General features: G+C 38.7%; 1 protein-coding gene across 1 annotated transcript in view; it reads right to left on the bottom strand.

Moving 5' to 3' along the window:
- The window catches only part of DNAH12 (dynein axonemal heavy chain 12), a 182956-nt gene extending 165423 nt beyond the window's left edge, over positions 1 to 17533 (bottom strand). The window contains exons 1-4 of the mRNA XM_088831634.1: positions 17403 to 17533; positions 16570 to 16770; positions 6713 to 6794; positions 6491 to 6517 (exon numbers count right to left, since the gene is read on the bottom strand). Of these exons, the coding sequence (XP_088687760.1) occupies positions 6491 to 6517; positions 6713 to 6794; positions 16570 to 16739 (279 nt within the window). The 5' untranslated portion in view covers positions 16740 to 16770; positions 17403 to 17533. The remainder of the gene's footprint in view (positions 1 to 6490; positions 6518 to 6712; positions 6795 to 16569; positions 16771 to 17402) is intronic.
- Positions 17534 to 20233: the final 2700 nt, after the last annotated feature.

Here is a 20233-nt window from a genome sequence, read left to right on the forward strand (position 1 = left end):
TTTGAACACAGTATTTTGATACATGCCTTCAAGCTAAGTACATAAAACTATAGACAAATATTGAACTACAGTGAGCAGATTCCTCACATGAGTTAGCAATTTAAAAACTGTTTACCTGTATTAGAGAATTTAGTAAAATAAGTAAATATATTATGGTTAGTAAAATTCATATTTCTGAATGTGAGAAAAGGGAGTAACAAACATGCAAAGAGGGAAGGCTAGAACTCTGTGATTTTGAATTGTAATAGGAGGCATCAGCATAAACTCAAGGCTTTCAAGACAGACAGATGACAGAGGGAAGGATGGATGGGTAGATAGGCAGATAGATAATTTCTGGCCTCTTTTTGTTGAAGGAACAAAGAAGCAACTACATCTCAGTTACATAGTTTACACTTAGGCCCCAACTTCTAAATGCCATTCTCTACTAAAAAAGATCCAAGAATCCTTGGAGAAATGACGATTTCATGATTAGAACAGGAATAGTACCGCATAAGGCTGGAACATCTTCTTGTGTTGATGGGATAGCTAAAAAGAACATAAGAGGTAACTTGATGTGCTCCCAGTGGCCAAATTTGGGGCAGCCAAACATCAGAATAGACCACAATAACAACACATTAAATTCAATAATAAGACTCCAATAAAATAAGAATCCATAACCCACTCTTGCTAAGTTGCTTTGTTGTGTACAACTCTTTTCAACCCTTTGGACTGTAGCCCACCAGGCTCCTCTATCCATGGAATTCTGCAGGCAAGAATACTGGAGTGGGTAGTCATTCCCTTCCAGGAGATCTTCCCAACCCAGGTACTGAACCCATGTCTCTTACATCCCCTGCATTGGCAGGCAGGTTCTTTACCATTAGCGCCACCTGGGAAACCCATAGCCCATATACTGATATATAAATGAATGAGTGAAGAAAGAAAAAAGACCAAGTTCTTCCTTAATACAAAATTCCAACTAAAAAATATACAAAGAATGGTGAGAAAACTACTATCTGGCAACCACCAAAGTAATCATTGTTGCAGGCAAGAATGTTACTATTATGAGAACAAGTGAATATACAGAATACTTTGTACTCTTTTTACAATTTTTTATAAGTCTGAAATTATTTCAAAATAATAAGTTTTTAAGGAATGGCCTCATTGGACACTTTTTCATCTTATTTAAAGTACTTTTCAATTAGTTGCTTGCTCAAAAATTTTTCTAGCAGGTTATTTTCTATGTCTATTCCACTAATACACTGCTTGATCTTAAAAGCTTTGTGGTGGTCCCCAATCTCTTGACAGACTGACTCTGTCTAGTTATGAACCTGATCTTCTCACTCTTTCTCTTTCCTTTCTCCCTGTGTGATTTCACCTAGTCTCATGACCATCAATATAAACTGCATATGTTGTGTGTTCTCAGTCTTTATCTCTAGAACTCAGTTCTTTCTGAAATATTCAGCATAGCCAAAAGACATCCCTTGATCTCCTAGTTTCTAATCGGATTAGAAAACAGATCAGAAACTCAGTTTTCTGATCTGAGTCTCAGTCATCTCAATAAACAGCACCAATTACCCCATTACATATATATACATACATATATATATATATATATTTGATGCTTACAACTGGAATATACATCTTCCTTCAGCAAAGAGAACCGATTTTTCTAAGTGAAACCACGTGCTTCAAAGTCTCTTTTGAAAACCTCCTACTTTAGGTCCCCACTGTAGTCTCTTCATACTTCTGTCACAATACCTGTTGTAGTTAACTGAACATAATTATTTATATTTTTTAATTCAACAAGCATTTATTGAGTATTCACTATTGGTACTCAATAACATAGTTGTTAAAGACACAAAGATGTTCAAACAGAAGCAATTCCTAGCCTCAAAACTAGAAAATAGATCACTTTAATACATAAAAACATCAAGGGAATACCTAAAACAATGTGTTTAGTAAAATAACAAAAATAAACAGTGTATTAATATAATAGGAGCAAATAAGTCGTCTATCCAAACCCATTGGAATAGGGTAGACTTCCTGGGGATGAAAACTGAGCTGAAGTAGAGACAGCCAGGTAAAAGGAAGCGTGGGTGGTGGGAGGATGTGCCAGGCAAAAGCAGTGTGGTGAGAAATGATGTGTTTCCTCAAGGATGAATAAGCCAGTCCGTGTTGGTGAAGCATAAGATATGACAGAGAGAGTGGCGAGAGGAGAGGCAAGAGAATAGGTAGGAGTCACATTAAAAGCTTTGCATGCACATTAAGATTTAAATCTATAGGTTATGGGAAGCCACGGATGGCTGCTATAGCCAAGGCAAAAGATGAAGGTCCAATCGAAGGCTGGGGCAAGAAGAGGACTAATTGGAAAAATATTCGTAGCATTCAGGGACTAACTATATGGCAGGTGGGCAGGGGACAGGGGGAAAAATGTTAAGATACTGGTACTTCAAGCATAGTGATAATTAGAAAAAAGAATAAAGAGGAATAGAAGTCTTATGGAAGAAACTGATAAGTTTACATGTTGAATTTGAGGTATTTGTGCATCAAAATCTATGGGAGTCATCAAAATATGAAAGGTACTTGAAATCAGAAAAGAAGAGAATCCTCCAGGAAGATTCAAGGAAAGAATAGCAAGCCACAGTTACACAAGGAAAAGAAACCCATGAAGATAACAGAGAAACAATATTTAGAGAACCAGAAAAATAAGTATAAGGGCATTTAAAAGAAATGAATATTCAGCTGTGTCAAAAATCAGCTAGAATTGTCACTATTTCTTTTTTAGCCATTCTAATGGGTGTTCATTGGAAGGACTGATGCTAAAGCTGAAACTGCAATACTTTGGCCACGTCATGAGACGAGTTGACTCACTGGAAAAGACTCTGATGCTGGGAAAGGTTGGGGGTGGGAGGAGAAGGGGACGACAGAGGATGAGATGGCTGGATGGCATCACCGACTCTGTGGACATGAGTTTGAGTGAACTCCGGGAGTTGGTGATGGACAGGGAGGCCTGGCATGCTGTGATTCATGGGGTTGCGGAGAGTCGGACACGACTGAGCGACTGAAGAAGAAGAAGAATGGGTATGTAGTGATTAACTTGTCATAATTTTAATTGACATTTCCCTAATAGTTAATGATATTGAGCAACTGGTGTGCTTATTTACCATCCATATGTCCTCTTTGATAAAATGTCTATCCATGTCTTTTACTCATTTCCTAATTGGATTATTTTTATACTGTTGAGTTTTGAGAGTTCTTAAATATTTTAAATTCAAATCCTTTGTTGGATATACGATTTGTCAAAAAGTTACTACAGTAACTTTTTTCATCTTCTTAACAGAGTCTTTCACGTAGAATAGTTTTTAATTTTGATGACATATGTTGTTGTTGTTTTAGTCACTAAGTCGCGTTTGACTCTGCAACCCCATGGATTGTAGCCCGCCAGGTTCCTCTGTCCATGGAATTCTCCAGGCAAGAATACTGGAGTGGGTTGCCATTTTATTCTCCATGATGACATATAATTTAGCAGTTTTTCCATGGATTGTGCTATTTAAAATTGAGGTATAGTTGATTTATAATATATATTAATTTCAGATGTACAACATAATGATTAAAAATTTTTACAGATTACACTCCACTTAAAGTTTTTATAAAATATTAGCAATATTCCCTGTGCTGTACAATGTATCCATATAGCTTTTTATATACAGTAGTTTGTACCTCTTAATCCTCTACCCCTATCTTGTTCCTCCTCCTTTTCCTCTCCCCACTGGCAACCACTAGTTTGTTCTCTATAGCTGTGAGTCTGTTTCTGTTTTGTCATGTTCCTTCATTTGTTTTATTTTTTTAGATTTAAGTGGAAGCTCCAGTGGCACAATCGGTTAGCGCATGGTACTTATATAGATTTAAGTGAAAACATACAATATTTATCTTTCTCTGCTTGACTTATTTCACTTGGTGTTGTAAATGGAAATTTTTCATTCTTTTACATGGTTATCATAAATAATACTATTGTGAACATTAGAGTGCATGTATCTTTTTGACTTAGTGTTTTTGTTTTCTTTGGATATATACCTAGAAATGGAATTGTTGCATCATATGGTAGTTCTATTTTTAGTTCTTTGAAGAACCACCACAGTCTCCCATAGTGGCCACACAAATTTATGTTCCCCCCAGCACTGTACAAATGTTCCCTTTTCTCTACATCCTCCCCAACATTGGTTGTTTGTGGTCTTTTTAATGACAGCCATGACAGGTATGATGTGATATCTCACTGTGGTTTCCATTTATACTTCTCTGATGAGTGAATGATGAACAAATGTTGGGCATGTTTTCATGTGCCTATTGGCCATCTGTATGTCTTCTTTGGAAAAACGTCTATTCAGGTCTTCTGCCCATTTTTTAATCAGGTCTTTAAAAATATTTATTTATTTGGTGGCATCGGGTCTTAGTTGTGGCATGGGGCTTAGTTGCCCCACTGCACGTGGGATCTTAGTTCTCAGCCCAGGGATTGAACTCGTGTTCCCTGCATTGGAAAGCAGATTCTTAACCACTGGACCAGCAGGGAAGTCCCAGGCTGTTTGTTTTTTTGACATCAAGTTGTATGAGCTGTTTATATGCATTATCAGTCACATAATTTGCAAATATTTTCTCCCATTCAGTAGAAATATTTTCATTCTGTTGATGGTTTTGCTGTGCAGAAGTTTTTAAGTTTAATTAGGACCTATTTATTTTTGCTTTTGCTTTCTTTGCCTTAAGAGATAGATCCTAAAAAATATTGCTGTTATTTATATTAACGAGTGTTCTGCCTATATTATCTTCTAGGAATTTTATGGTTTCCAGTCTTACATTTAGGTCCTTAATATGAATTGTGCTTTTGATGTCATGTCTAAGAATTCTTTGCCTACTCCTAGACATTCTTCTAAAAGTTTTTTTAATCGTTTTGTTTTACCTTTAAATCTATTATCAATTTTTAGTTAATTTTTGTTCAAGGTGCAAAGTTTAGGCTGAGGTTTGAAGGTTTTTGTTGTTTATTCCTTTCATTGTTTTCTTTTTTAATGAGTGTCCAACTGCTCCACTCCATTTATTGAAAAAATTATGCTTTTTCCATTGAACTGATTTTTTCCACTTCTGTCAGAAACTGTTTATAGCTGTGTGGGTCTATTTCTGAGTCATCTATTCTGTTACACTGATAACAGGTATTCAATTATGTAAAAATAAAAGGTTTTAAAAAGTTACCTGGAGGTCTAGGGAGAGAAATATTAGAAAAACATCCTTTCGGTTTGGCAACTAGTGGTCATTAGTGAAATTAGTGATGAAGTGGTGAAGTTCCTAGAAGCCAGATTGCCAAGAGCAGTGGCTTTAAGCGTGAATGATTATTTTATACCCAGCTAATACTTTGGCCACCTCATGAGACGAGTTGACTCACTGGAAAAGACTCTGATGCTGGGAAAGGTTGGGGGCGGGAGGAGAAGGGGACGACGGAGAATGAGATGGCTGGATGGCATCACCGACTCTGTGGACATGAGTTTGAGTGTACTCCGGGAGTTGGTGATGGACAGGGAGGCCTGGCGTGCTGTGATTCATGGGGTCGCGGAGAGTCGGACACGACTGAGCGACTGAACTGAACTGAACTGAACTGAACCTACTTTGGATTGTAAGACACTAAAGGCAAAAACTGTAGATGAAGAAATGAGGATGTTAAACGCATGTACCCAAAAATAACTTGCCATTCACCCAGCCTCACATTAAATATTTATAAATGTTTTGGGGTTGTTTTAACTAGGGTTCTTACACCTAGTAAAGGGACAAATCCACAGCCAAAGTCTCTAGAAAAGTTGGGAAGCAGAGAGAGGAGAAGAAAACTTTAAAGGACGGAAAAACTTGGAATAGCTAAAATGAGGTTCTTCCAAAGATATGCGGTCGGTAGGAAGGTACCCTTAGTCCTCTATCCTGAGAGGGAAATTTAAAGGATTTAGAAAGCCTGCAGCCCCATTTGGGAATACGCTTCATATATTTCTCTTTTGTGTAACCAGCTCCATGACTTTCCATATCCATTACTGCTAAATAAATTTTACATGTTATCACCTTTCCAACAAGCATATCACGGTTCCACTTTGTCACCCATGCAGTGTCTTTTTTTGTTTTAATTTCTATCATCTAGCATGTGAGTAGCACAAAACAGATTCTAAATAAGCAGTCATCACTTCATCAATATCAGCACAATAAAAACGGAAATGCATTTCCTTTATAACTACCACTTTGAATATTTTTTTCTTTGGGATAAGAACAAAAAAACGTTTACAATTAATCCTCAAATAATGAATGGCAACAAGAATGTAACTTGTAAAACCTGCGTTGTCATCATGACATGCTTGTTCCCTTAGGCAGAGGAAATAATCTGCTTCTAAATTTCTTCTCTAGGATGGAATATAGCAGATGGTCTTAGAAGGAACTACTTTGTAACAGTTTGAACATTTTTAAAACAAGAAATATAAAAAATTCAACTCACTGCTTTCTTTTTAATTTCACTGGTCATCTGTCAAAAGCAAACAAATAAGATATAATTAAATAAATAAAGGTTTTAAAGTAATTTTACTATTTTTAATAAAAGTATAAATAGTTTTAAATATATTCATTATTCTTTAAAAATACTAGTTATATTGAGATTGACTTAAAACAATAGTTAAAACAGTATATCATTACAGTTTTTAAAGAGAAAATATAAACCTACAGTTGGAGGAAAATCTGGCTCTGGTGATGAAGGTGCTCTTTTACCCAGTGTTCTGTCTAAATTCCTTTTGGCTCCTTCAATTCTGAAATTTACAGTTAGAAAAATGTATGACTCTCTTGAATATAACATTAAGATATATTAAAACATTATTATTTGAATATTTTTTCAATTATACTTAAGAGATATTCAAGAGTTCTTTATCTTACTTAATTTTCTATAAAAAATAAATCTCAATTACCATTATCAATGAGTCCTTAATTTTCATATTATTCATGAGTAATATAAAAGGAGACTATAAATAATAGCCCATAGTTTTCAATTATAACATCACAATTTTTAAGTTAATCTGATATGTGCCCTTATATGTATTATCTCTATTCACACGTCACCCTGTCAGAGATTTCCCTTACCCTTTATACTAAGCAGCACGTCCTTCACTATCCGTCCCTTTTATCCTCACTTTCCTTGCTTCATACTACTTAGCACCATTTGACATATTATGTGTTGTAAACCATTTTATTCATTGCCTTATCCTCAATACTCAGAATAGTATCTGGCACATAATCAGTCAGTTCACTCGCTCAGTCATGTCCGACTCTTTGCGATCCCATGGACTGCAGCACGCCAGGCCTCCCTGTCCCATCACCAACTCCTGGAGTTTACTCAAACTCACGTCCATTGAGCTGGTGATGCCATCCAACCATCTCATCCTCTGTCATGCCCTTCTCATCCTACCTTCAATCTTTCCCAGCATCAGGGTCTTTTCAAATGAGTCAGTTCTTCCCATTAGGTGGTCAAAGTTTTGAAGTTTCAGCTTCAGCATCAGTCCTTCCAATGAACACCCAGGATCAATCTCCTTTAGAATGGACTGGTTGGATCTCCTTGCAGTCCAAGGGACTCTCAAGAGTCTTCTCCAACACCACAGTTCAAAAGCATCAATTCTTTAGTGCTCAGCTTTCTTTATAGTCCAATCTCACATCCATACATGACTACTGGAAAAACTATAGCTTTGACTAGACAGACCTTTGTTGGCAAGGTAATGTCTCTGCTTTTTAATATGCTGTCTATGTTAGTCATAACTTTTCTTCCAAGGAGCAAGCGTCTTTTAATTTCATGGCTGCAATCACCATCTGCAGTGATTTTTGGAGCCCAAAAAAATAGTCTGACACTGTTTTCCAATCTATTTCCCATGAAGTGATGGGACCAGATGCCATGACCTTAGTTTTCTGAATGTTGAGCTTTAAGCCAGCTTTTTCACTCTCATCTTTCACTTTCATCAAGAGGCTCTTTAGTTCTTCCTTGCTTTCTGCCATAAGGGTGGTGTCGTCTGCATATCTGAGGTTATTGATATTTCTCCTGACAATCTTGATTCCAGCTTGTGCTTCATCCAGCCCACTGTTTCTCATGATGTCACGATAATGTGATCACTGACCTAGAACCAGACATCTTGGAATGTGAAGTCAAGTGGGCCTTAGAAAGCACCACTACTAACAAAGCTAGTGGAGGTGATGGAATTCCAGTTGAGCTATTTCAAATCTTGAAAGATGATGCTGTGAAAGTGCTGCACTCAATATGCCAGCAAATTTGGGAAACTCAGCAGTGGCCACAGGACTGGAAAAGGTCAGTCTTCATTCCAATCCCAAAGAAAGGCAATGCCAAAGAATGCTCAAACTGCTGCACAATTGCACTCATCTCACACGCTAGTAAAGTCATGCTCAAAATTCTCCAAGCCAGGCTTCAGCAATATGTGAACCGTGAACTCCCAGATGTTCAAGCAGGTTTTAGAAAAGGCAGAGGCACCAGAGATCAAATTGCCAACATCTGCTGGATCATGGAGAAAGCAAGAGAGTTTCAGAAAAACATCTATTTCTGCTTCATCGACTATGCCAAAGCCTTTGACTGTGTGGATCACAATAAACTGTGGAACATTCTGAAAGAGATGGGAATCCCAGACCACCTGACCTGCCTCTTGAGAAACCTGTATGCAGGTCAGGAAGCAACAGTCAGAACTGTACATGGAACAACAGACTGGTTCCAAATAGGAAAAGGAGTACATCAAGGCTGAATATTGTCACCTTGCTTATTTAACTTATATGCAGAGTACATCATGAGGAACGCTGGGCTGGAAGAAGCACAAGCTGGAATCAAGATTGCTGGGAGAAATATCAATAACCTCAGATATGCAGATGACACTACCCTTATGGCAGAAAGTGAAGAGGAACTCAAAAGCCTCTTGATGAAAGTGAAAGAGGAGAGTGAAAAGGTTGGCTTGAAGCTCAACATTCAGAAAACAAAGATCATGGCATCTGGTCCCATCACTTCATGGGAAATAGATGGAAAAACAGTGGAAACAGTGTCAGACTTTATTTTTTGGGGCTCCAAAATCACTGCAGATGCTGATTGCAGCCATGAAATTAAAAGACGCTTACTCCTTGGAAGGAAAGTTATGACCAACCTTGATAGTATATTAAAAAGCAGAGACATTACTTTGCCAACAAAGGTCCGTCTAGTCAAGGCTATGGTTTTTCCCGTGGTCATGTATGGATGTGAGAGTTGGACTGGGAAGAAAGCTGATCGCCGAAGAATTGATGCTTTTGAACTGTGGTGTTGGAGAAGACTCTTGAGAGTCCCTTGGACTGCAAGGAGATCCAACCAGTCCATTCTAAGGGAGATCAATCCTGGGTGTTCATTGGAAGGACTGATGCTAAAGCCGAAACTCCAATACTTTGGCCACCTCATGAGACGAGTTGACTCACTGGAAAAGACTCTGATGCTGGGAAGGGTTGGGGGCGGGAGGAGAAGGGGGTGGGAGGAGAAGGGGACGACCGAGAATGAGATGGCTGGATGGCATCACCGACTCTGTGGACATGAGTCTGAGTGAACTCCAGGATTTGGTGATGGACAGGGAGGCCTGGCGTGCTCTGATTCATGGGGTCGTGGAGAGTCGGACACTACTGGGCGACTGAACTGAACTGAACTGACTGACTCTGCATATGTTAAATAAGCTGGGTGACAATATACAGCCTTGACGTACTCCTTTCCCTATTTGTAACTAGTCTGTTGTTTCATGTCCAATTCTAACTGTTGTTTCCTGACCTCCATACAGATTCCTCAGGAGGCAGGTCTGGTATTCCCATCTCTTAAAGAATTTTCCAGTTTGTTGTGATCCACACAGTCAAGGGCCTTGGTAGAGTCAATAAAACAGAAGTAGATGTTTTTATAGAACTCTCTTGCTTTTTCAATGATTCAATGGATGTTGGCAATTTGATCTCTGATTCCTCTGCTTTTTCTAAATCCAGCTTGAATATCTGGAAGTTCACAGTTCATGAACTGCTGAAGCCTGGCTTAGAATTTTGAGCATTACTTTGCTAGCATGTGAGGTGAGTGCAATTGTGCAATAGTTTGAACATTCTTTGGCATTGCCTTTCTTTGGGATTGGAATGAAAACTGACTTTTTCCAGTCCAGTGGCCACTGCTGAGTTTTCCAAATTTGCTGGCATATTGAGTGCAACACGTTCACAGCATCTTAGAATTTGAAATAGCTCAACTGGAATTCCACCACCTCCACTAGCTTAGTTTGGAGTGATGCTTCCTAAGGCCCACTTGATTTCGCATTCCAGGATGTCTGGTTCTAAGTGAGTGATCACACCATCATGATTATCTGGGTCATGAAGATCTTTTTTGTATAGTTCTTCTGTGTATTCTTACCACCTCTTCTTAATATCTTCTGCTTCTATTAGGTCCATACAATTTCTGTCCATCATTGTGCCCATCTTTGCATGGAATGTTCTGTTTGTATTTCTAATTTACTTGACAAGAGCTCTAGTCTTTCCCATTCTATTGTTTTCCTCTATTTCTTTGCACTGATCTCTGAGGAAGGCTTTCTTATCTCTCCTTACTATTCTTTGGAACTCTGCATTCAAATGGGTATATCTTTCCTTTTCTCCTTTGCCTTTTGCTTCTCTTCTTTTCACAGCTATTTGTAAGGCCTCCTCAGACAACCATTTTGCCTTTTTGCATTTCTTTTTCTTGGAGATGGTCTTGATCCCTGGCACATAATAGATGCTCAATAAACAGTTTTGAATGTAACAATTTATTATCCGTAAAATATAACTTCTTTAAATGAAATTATACTATCATATAATCCATTCATCTGTCACCAAATAAATACTTACTGAATGCTTATATATGCAAGATATCCTACTAGGGTTTATTAAAATATTGCAGTGAGAAATTTCAAGGAATTTATAAACTGAAAGGGTGGGAAGATAAGATCAGGATGCCATATAAAAAGTATGGGCAGGGGGGAAGTATGAGACACTGATGGTTCAGGGGAAGGACAAGTTCAGTCTACCAGAAGGCATCTATGAGGGCTATGTGAACAAGTTAGCATTTGCTGTAAGCTTGAAATGAAGAAGAGGATCACAGGTGATGCAGTTTTCTTGGGCAGATAGATCTGAACAGACAAAGACCCTAAGAAACAGGGAGATAAGGCATCAATCAAAGGCAAAAACTGGGAATAAGGAGTTGTCCAATCTGCCCAGAAGTTATGGAACAGATGGAGATAAGTATGCAGAAGTAGATAGGAATATCTAGCTAAGAGTATCAAATAGCAAGCTTTTTAATTTAGTAGGCAATGGGGAGTTATTGAGATTTTTTTTTAAAACATCGGAACATATTTAGGAAGACAAATTTACCAGTTTATAAAGGTTAAATACACTAGAAGAGAGGGCCAAAGCAGAAAATATACAAGGAAAAGAAAAGAGACCCAAGAAAGAAGACTGGAGGATGACAAGCATGACAGGAATGATGAAGAACAATTGAAGGAGTCAAAGCAGTCATGGTCAGAGGCAAAAGGAGAGCCAGAATTGAAAGAAAGGATGACCACCCGAACCACATAAGCCGAAACTAGTAAACACCACAGACAAATATCTGTTCTGTTCACTGCTCTATCCATACCACGTAGTGTCCATCAAGGTCAATAAATACCTATAGAACGGATGATCAAAATAGTGGATTTGGAAAAGATTCTGCATGTCTAGTTCAGTACCTTATTTGCTGTGTGAATACTCTCAAAAATAACAAATTGTACCCCAGGATGACTGAGGGGAGATGATACTCATCATTTTCTGAGGTAGCCCAACTTATTGCCATATTTAGAAACAAATTTCTTACATTGAGCTGTATGCTTTTAACTTCTATACTCTGGAGCTATATATACAAAAAAAAATTACATTCCACTTCTATATTACCCTTCCAAAACTCAGTGATACCTATTCAGTTCCTTTGACCATTCCTGTCAATAAGTTACCATTTATGATGACTTTTTCATATCCTAGGCATTGGCTTCATTGACTATGCTAAAGCCATTAACTGTGTGGATCACAACTAACTGTGGAAAATTCTTAAAGGCATGGGAATACCAGACCACCTTACCTGCTTCCTGAGAAACCTGTATACAGGTCAAGAAGCAACAGTTAGAACTGGACATGGAACAAAGGACTGTTCCAAAACTGGGAAAGGAGTACATCGAGGCTGTATATCATCACCCTAATTATTTAACTGATACACAGAGTATATCATGTGAAATGCCAGGCTGGATAAATCACAAGCTGGAACCAAGACTTCTGGGAGAAATATCAACAACCTCAGATATGCAGATGATACTACTCTCATCGCAGAAAGTGAAGAGGAACTAAAGAGCCTCTTGATGAGGGTGAAAGAGGTGAGTGAAAAAGATGGCTTAAAACTCACCACATTAAGAAAACTAATATCATAGCATCCAGTCCCATCAATTCATGGCAAATAGATGGGGAAAAGTAGAAATAGTGGCAGATTTCATTTTCTTGGGCTCCAAAATCACTGCAGACAGTGACTGCAGCCATGAAATTAAAAGACGCCTGCTCCTTGGAAGAAAAGCTATGATAAACCTAGACAGCACATTAAAAAGCAGAGGCATCATTTTGCTGACAGAGGTCTGTATAGTCAACGCTATGGTTTTTCCAGTAGTCATGTACGGATGTGACAGTTGGACCATAAAGAAGACTGTGTGCTGAAGAACTGATGCTTTCAAATTTTGGTGCTGGAGAAGACTCCCGAGAGTTCCTTGAACAGAAAGGAGATCAAACCAGTCAATCCTAAATGCAATCAACCCTGATTATTCACTGGAAGGGCTGATGCTGAAGCTGAAGCTCCAATACTTTGGCCACCTGATGTGAAGAGCTGATTCACTGGAAAAGACTCTGATGTTGGGAAAGATTGAAGCAAAAGGAGAAGAGGGTGGCAGAGGATGAGATGGTTAGATAGCATCACCGACTCATGAATTTGAGCAAACTCGGAGACAGTGAAAGACAGGGAAGCCTGGCATGCTGCAGTCCCTGGGGCCGCAAAAAGTCGGACACAACCTAGGGACTGAACAACAACAAGCCCTGACTTAAGATCTTTATAAGAGTGGCTCTCATTCAACTCTCACAGAAACCCTACAAGACAACCGCTATATTCCCATCTTAGAGACAGGAAGAATAAGATAAGTAAAGTTACCTGACTTGCCAAATTTACATTGCTAATAAGCTGCAGAGATGGAATATGAATTCAGGCCTGTCTAATGCCAGAGTCTATACTCTTCCCCATTAAACAGGTCAGTTCCCTTCAAATTAGGCAGTTTCAAGACTTCTCACTCTCCTCAGTAGCTATAATGGTTTATCAATGTCCCTCTTAAAATACAAGCCAAGAATTCAGATGTTGCTTTTCCAGTGCAGAGTGAAAATTTTTCTCTTCCACATTCTAGACATTCTTCATTTATTAAAACAGTATAAGACTGAATTAGATTTCTTGAGTAGCTTCATTTCCCTGTTGAGTCTTATGAAGCCTGACTAAATTAAATTCCAAAGGCTTTCGCACATGGAGTAGAAAACACACTTGGAATATCCTTCTTCCTATTTTCTTTGTTAATTGTCAAAGCGCAGGCCAGACTTCCCTTTATCTGTCACTATCTCCCTGAGCAGCCTTGCTCTCAGTAATCAATACTTTCAAGGAATTTGCCTTATCCTTTGGTATGCCAGTTGGCTCTAGCTACCTTGCACTATAATGATCCCAACATAAATATGTCTAACTTCCTTGAGCTCTTTATACATAAATACCACTCTTTAATATAGCAGTAATTTTCTGGAGTGTGTTTTCCCCTTCTGCTATAAATAATCAATAAAAAAAGAGCTGAGAAGAATACAAGAAGGAGCCTTTTCACGCCCTGTTTTTCCTCTTTGTGTTAACAATCAAAAGCAGATAAATAAAACTGGATAATTTCAAAGGACTGTGTTAGAGACTACATGTGGTAAAGAAGAGAAAGGTTGGTCTGAATCAAGAGGGAGGCAGTGGCCAAGGAAGAAGTGGCTCATCCCTGGAAATCTGGAAAGCTACAAAATAATTTTCTATCTTTGCTCAGTCAAGTGTTCCCAGGACCTGCCCCCAGCAGGGGGCCCAGTTCTGCCCAGGACTCCTTATATTCCACTTTATTCCTACAACTCTATCCACAGACCTCACCTGATTCTACTCTTTCCCAGGTCCCTGATACTCTAGTACCATTGACAATTTGTCAGTTCCTAAAACACACTGAAAGCATTCCCATTTCAGGGCTTTCATGCTTGCTATCCCCTTTGCTGGAGTGGTGCTCCCATCTTTATTTAAACGACAAGCTTCTTACTCTTTAAATCTCTAAACATCATGTCCACAGGTCTGACCTGCAATGTTCCTAGAAACACTTTCTGTATCCCACTGTTTTATTTCTTCACAGTATCTATCACCATCTAAAGGATTAATATAATCTTTTTATTTTTTTCTTTTTATTGTGTTTACTATCTGCCTCCTCCTACCAGAACATAAGCTTCTGAAAAGACTATAGTCCTTTATGTTGTGTTCTCTACGGTCTTTCTAGTAACAAGCACCGTGTCTGTAAAACAGTAGATACTTAATATCTGTTAAACAGATGTAAGAGAAATATGTATTATAGAAAGGGTTAAAGCTGCACAAAAGGGATTAGGATAAGAATTTCCAGAGAAGGTTATTCAAAACCTAAGCCTTGAATAAACAGTATAAGTATTCAGGCAGAAAAATAATCTCCAGTGAATAAAATGTGAGGAAGCAACTGTGAAATTCCTTTTCCACTAAATGTAAAAAATATAATATATTCATGGAACTTCAAGTAGGTCAATATGATGCTCTTGAGATTATGAAAGGTTCTGGAGCAAGAACAACATGGAACTCCTAAGGAGCTCCTTTTTTCTCTAGTCTAAGTCTACTGAAACATTGATCAGAGTCTTAGAAATGAAAGGGGTAAAAGGTATCTAACAATATCTATACTACCATTAATATACCTTATACATTTAGATTCAAATATGATTAGAAGATTGACTAATAAAAATGTAATTCTAAAGAAGTTATATATATGATTAATGGTGGTGGTGGTTTAGTTGCTAAGTTGTGTTCAACTCTTGTACCATCGACTGTAGCCCACTCTTGCACCATGGACTGTAACCCACCAGGCTCCTCTGTCCATGGGATTTTCCTGGCAAAAATACTGGAGTGAGTTGCCATGCCCTTCTCCAGGGGATCTTCCAGATCCAGGGATCAAACTTGAGTCTTCTGTGTCTCCTGTGCTGCAGGCGGATTCTTTATCTGTTGAGCCAATCAGGGAAGCCCCTAACTTATTTTAACTAGCAACAAAATGATCGTAACAATATAACAGAGAGAAAAATGTAGTCAGTTGTGAAAATATATATAAAGGAGGCAGACCAAAAAGGGAAAGAGAATGCAGAAGATAAGCAGAAATCCACCAGAGAGAAATTCCCTGTTTTATAGTTCAGTGTTAAGTTCAAATCTGACAGGTAAGCTCAACATCCTTTTCTTCTTATTTATTCCCAAAGCCCAGCAGAGTCAGGTACTTAGGAAATTCTCAGTAAATGCTGAATTGACTGAACCATCCTTATCACAGCCTTCGGTAGCTGGTGCCTACATTATCTGTGTTTTTTTTGATAATTTGATTTTTGGCTATGCTGGGTCTTCGTTGCCATACCCAGGCTTTCTCTAGATGTGGTATGTGCACGTCTCACTGTGGTGGCTTCTCTCGTTAAAGAGAAGAGCTCGTGGGCTGCAGTAGTTTTGGTGAGTGGGCTTAGTACTTGTGGCACACAGGCCTAGTTGCCCTAACATGTGAAATCTTCCCAGACTAGGGATCAAACCCATGTCCCCTGCATTGGCAGGCGAATTCTCAACCTCTGGAAGACCAGGTAAGTCCCTAAATTAGTTTTAATTTCCACTAAATTGGAGGGGAAAGGGCAGAAATTTAGACTCTATTTTCTTCTGGATAGAAAAAAATTTTAAGTACAAGTAGTTTCAACATTTTTTACTGTTTGCTCAAGGGCAATGCTATTTGTAGAGGTCCAGTTACTTGCTTTTACTTTCAGGGACCAGTATGATTATCATACATCATGAGGAGGAATAGTGTGGTGTTCAAAGTATGCGAACTCTAAGACTAGACTGTCTGGGTCCAAACCCAAGTTGTGAGGCCTTCGGGCACGTTACTTCTCTGCACCTCGGTATCTACAAATGGCAGTAACAACAGTATCCATCTTAGAGGGCTGTTGTGAGAAGTATACGTAAAACAATAAAAACAATGCTTAGAATAAACACCGTAGATAATTTATTCTCATTACTATTACTTTTTCAATTGTTTTCCTAATTGAATTTGAAGATGGTATTTTGCTCATGAACAACCGAAATAGTTAAGACGTTTTATGAGTATACAAACACTGATTATTTCATTCAAATTCCAAACAAGGATTATTTACTAATATGCTACTTACACTAACTGATTAATTGTCTTCTGCTGCTCCTTGGATCTTCTGTAACTCAGCAACTTACTTTGTGCTGGTGTGTCAACACCTATGTCTTCAGGGGGACGAACAATGGGAGGTAACTTCAAGTTCAGAGCCTCTTTTACTGCTGCAATGGCAGCTTTGTTTGGATCCGACATCTTGGTCCCCTAAAGATTGAAATACTCTGTACTGTGAAGAGAAAAAGTCCATAAAGCCATTATTGTAAAAGTTAGTCTCAATATATTTATAACATATCTTATATATCAACATCAAAAGTTCTAAGTCTCTTTATATCTTCCTCCCAAGAATGGCAGTTGAGATAAATAGGTAGCAATTCCAGTCCTACCATTCACTGCTGTAAAGAAATGAAGCTGTCACTTGCCTGTGAGTGAGGGCTTCCTCGTGGATGAAATTATGGAACTGGATTAGATGCTCTCTAAATACCCTTACAGTTCCGAAATTTTGAGTTCAAAATTTCCCTAAAATGCAAATCACAACAAAATCCAGCTGTCGAGGTATAATCCCTTTCCCCAAAAGCTGATACTTTACATCGTTAATATTTTTAAACATCAGTATTTTATCTTAGCTTTTCCACCTTCCTAGAAAGCAACACTATGATCAAGCAAAACATAGGCATACTAAATGCCTAAGAAATCTGAAATATGCTGAACAATGAACTGTGATAGCAACTGCATTTGCCGCGGATGCCCACAAAACTCGGGGAATCGTGCCTTGAAAAAGAGACGATTTGGGCGGATATCTAATTCAAAATCTTCCGCCCTGGGAGAGGAGTGAAGAGAAAGTTGAGGACAATAAAGTACCTGTCTGATTGCTTTCACTTCTTTCCGGCTGTTTGGGTAAGAGGGAAACGTTCAGAGAACTTCGCCAATGCTGAAAGGATTAAAAGAAAACGATGGGTGAAACGTCCGGAACCCCACAGTCTCCTGCCAAGCTTGGCGGTCGCCGCGTAGAAACAAAACTGTCGCCATGGAAACTGTCGCGGTTGCAACTGGATAGAAGGGTAAATGTTGCCTGGAGAGGCAGTTGCTGAGCTGCGACAGATTAGGATTATCATAACAATAATTTATTACTCGAACGCTAGTAAAGTAATGCTCAAAATTCTCCAAGCCAGGCTTCAGCAATATGTGAACCGTGAACTCCCAGATGTTCAAGCAGGTTTTAGAAAAGGCAGAGGCACCAGAGATCAAATTGCCAACATCCGCTGGATCATGGAGAAAGCAAGAGAGTTCCAGAAAAACATCTATTTCTGCTTCATTGACTATGCCAAAGCCTTTGACTGTGTGGATCACAATAAACTGTGGAAAATTCTGAAAGAGTTGGGAATACCAGACCACCTGACCTGCCTCTTGAGAAACCTGTATGCAGGTCAGGAAGCAACAGTCAGAACTGTACATGGAACAACAGACTGGTTCCAAATAGGAAAAGGAGTATGTCAGGGTTGTATATCGTCACCCTGCTTATTTAACTTATATGCAGAGTACATCATGAGGAACGCTGGGCTGGAAGAAGCACAAGCTGGAATCAAGATTGCCAGGAGAAATATCAATAACCTCAGATATGCAGATGACACCACCCTTATGGCAGAGAGTGAAGAGGAACTCAAAAGCCTCTTGATGAAAGTGAAAGAGGAGAGTGAAAAGGTTGGCTTGAAGCTCAACATTCAGAAAACAAAGATCATGGCATCTGGTCCCATCACTTCATGGGAAATAGATGGAAAAACAGTGGAAACAATGTCAGACTTTATTTTTTGGGCTCCAAAATCACTGCGGATGCTGATTGTAGCCATGAAATTAAAAGACGCTTACTCCTTGGAAGGAAAGTTATGACCAACCTAGATAGTATATTAAAAAGCAGAGACATTACTTTGCCAACAAAGGTCCGTCTAGTCAAGGCTATGGTTTTTCCCGTGGTCATGTATGGATGTGAGAGTTGGACTGTGAAGAAAGCTGATCGCTGAAGAATTGATGCTTTTGAAGTATGGTGCTGGAGAAGACTCTTGAGAGTCCCTTGGACTGCAAGGAGATCCAACCAGTCCATTCTAGAGGAGATCAATCCTGGGTGTTCATTGGAAGGACTGATGCTAAAGCTGAAACTCCAATACTTTGGCCACCTCATGCAACGAGTTGACTCACTGGAAAAGATTATGATGCTGGGAAGGATTGGGGGCAGGAGGAGAAGGGGATGACAGAGAATGAGATGGCTGGATGGCATCACCGACTCGATGGACATGAGTTTGAGTCAACTCCGGGAGTTGGTGATGGACAGGGAGGCCTGACGTGCTGTGATTCATGGGGTCGCAGAGAGTCGGACATGACTGAGCGACTGAACTGAACTGAACTGAACTGAAATGGAGGGTGGGTGAATGAGATTTTTTACTTAACTGCCTTCCCTTGGAAGGGGTGGTGGAATTGCTGGAAAACAGATTCATATAAAACACTCACTGTCAAGGAGGATCAAGTCTTATTCAAGTGTACCCTAGCGACTTCCCTGTAAATATTATAATCAAGAATTTAATTTATCTTGTTTCTCTATTTGCTATTTGTTTAGACCACACTTTTTTTAGGAAATTCTTGGCAGAAAAAGTTAAGTGTGTACATTCTTCGAATATGCGTGGAGAGAGAAACGTCAAACGTTGCTGTTTGAGACTGCACAATGGATACTCCATCTAAGTGATGATAGCCTACACAAATACCATGTGCATAAATGAAATCGGCAGATGAATAAAATCTAGTGGTGTATTGGTGGCATAGTCATTCAATAAACATTTGAGTATCTTCTATGTGCCAGTGAGCAGGTAAAGAATTTTAAAAATGAGAGTACAGCCTATCCTGGCACACAGTAGTTCCTCTAAAAAACATCATTTGAGTCAGTTAAAGAACAAACTGAAATTCCTCAGACCTTGTAAAAGCAGCCTATCTTTTTGTAGAAAACAAAACACTTGGTTTGTTTTTTTTTTTGTCACAGTCTTTTTAAAAATTTTATAATGAAATATAGTTGATTTACAATGTTGTGTTAGTTTCAAGTGTACAACAAACTGATACAGTTATATATCTATAGATATTATTTTTTTAGATATTTTTCAATTATAGGTTATTAAAAGATAATGAGTACAGTTTCCTGTGCTATACAGTAGGTCCTTGTTGGTTGTCTATTTTATATATAGTAAATGTGTATATTTTAATCAAACTCCTAATTCATCCTCCCCCTTGACCTTTTGGTAAGCATAAGTTTGTTTTCTGTATCTGTGAGTCTGTTTATGTTTTGCTAAGTTCATTTGTATCATCTTTCAGATTCCACATACAAGCACTATCATATGATATATGTTTTGTTTTTTTTTAACAAAAACCGGGTTGATTTCATGTGGTTTTTCAGTTGGGAAAGACTTTTTTTAATCAGTATTGGTTTTATAATTATTCTTATTTATTTGGCTGCTCAGGGTCTGAGTTGCGGCATGCAGGATTTTTAGTTGCAGCATGCGGGATCCAGTTCTCTGACCAGGGATCAAACCCACTCCCCCTGCATTGGGAGCACAGTCTTAGCCACTGGACCATCTGGGAAGTCCCCTCTGTGATAGTTTTTTGACATGTCAATCTGGTTAGGGTAAACTACAAGGACTGAAAGGAGGACAGTA

Source organism: Moschus berezovskii, chromosome 24 (genome assembly GCF_049115385.1).
Source record: "Moschus berezovskii isolate FMDL1 chromosome 24, NW_MosBer_1.0, whole genome shotgun sequence".
Taxonomy (NCBI): Eukaryota; Metazoa; Chordata; class Mammalia; order Artiodactyla; family Moschidae; genus Moschus; species Moschus berezovskii.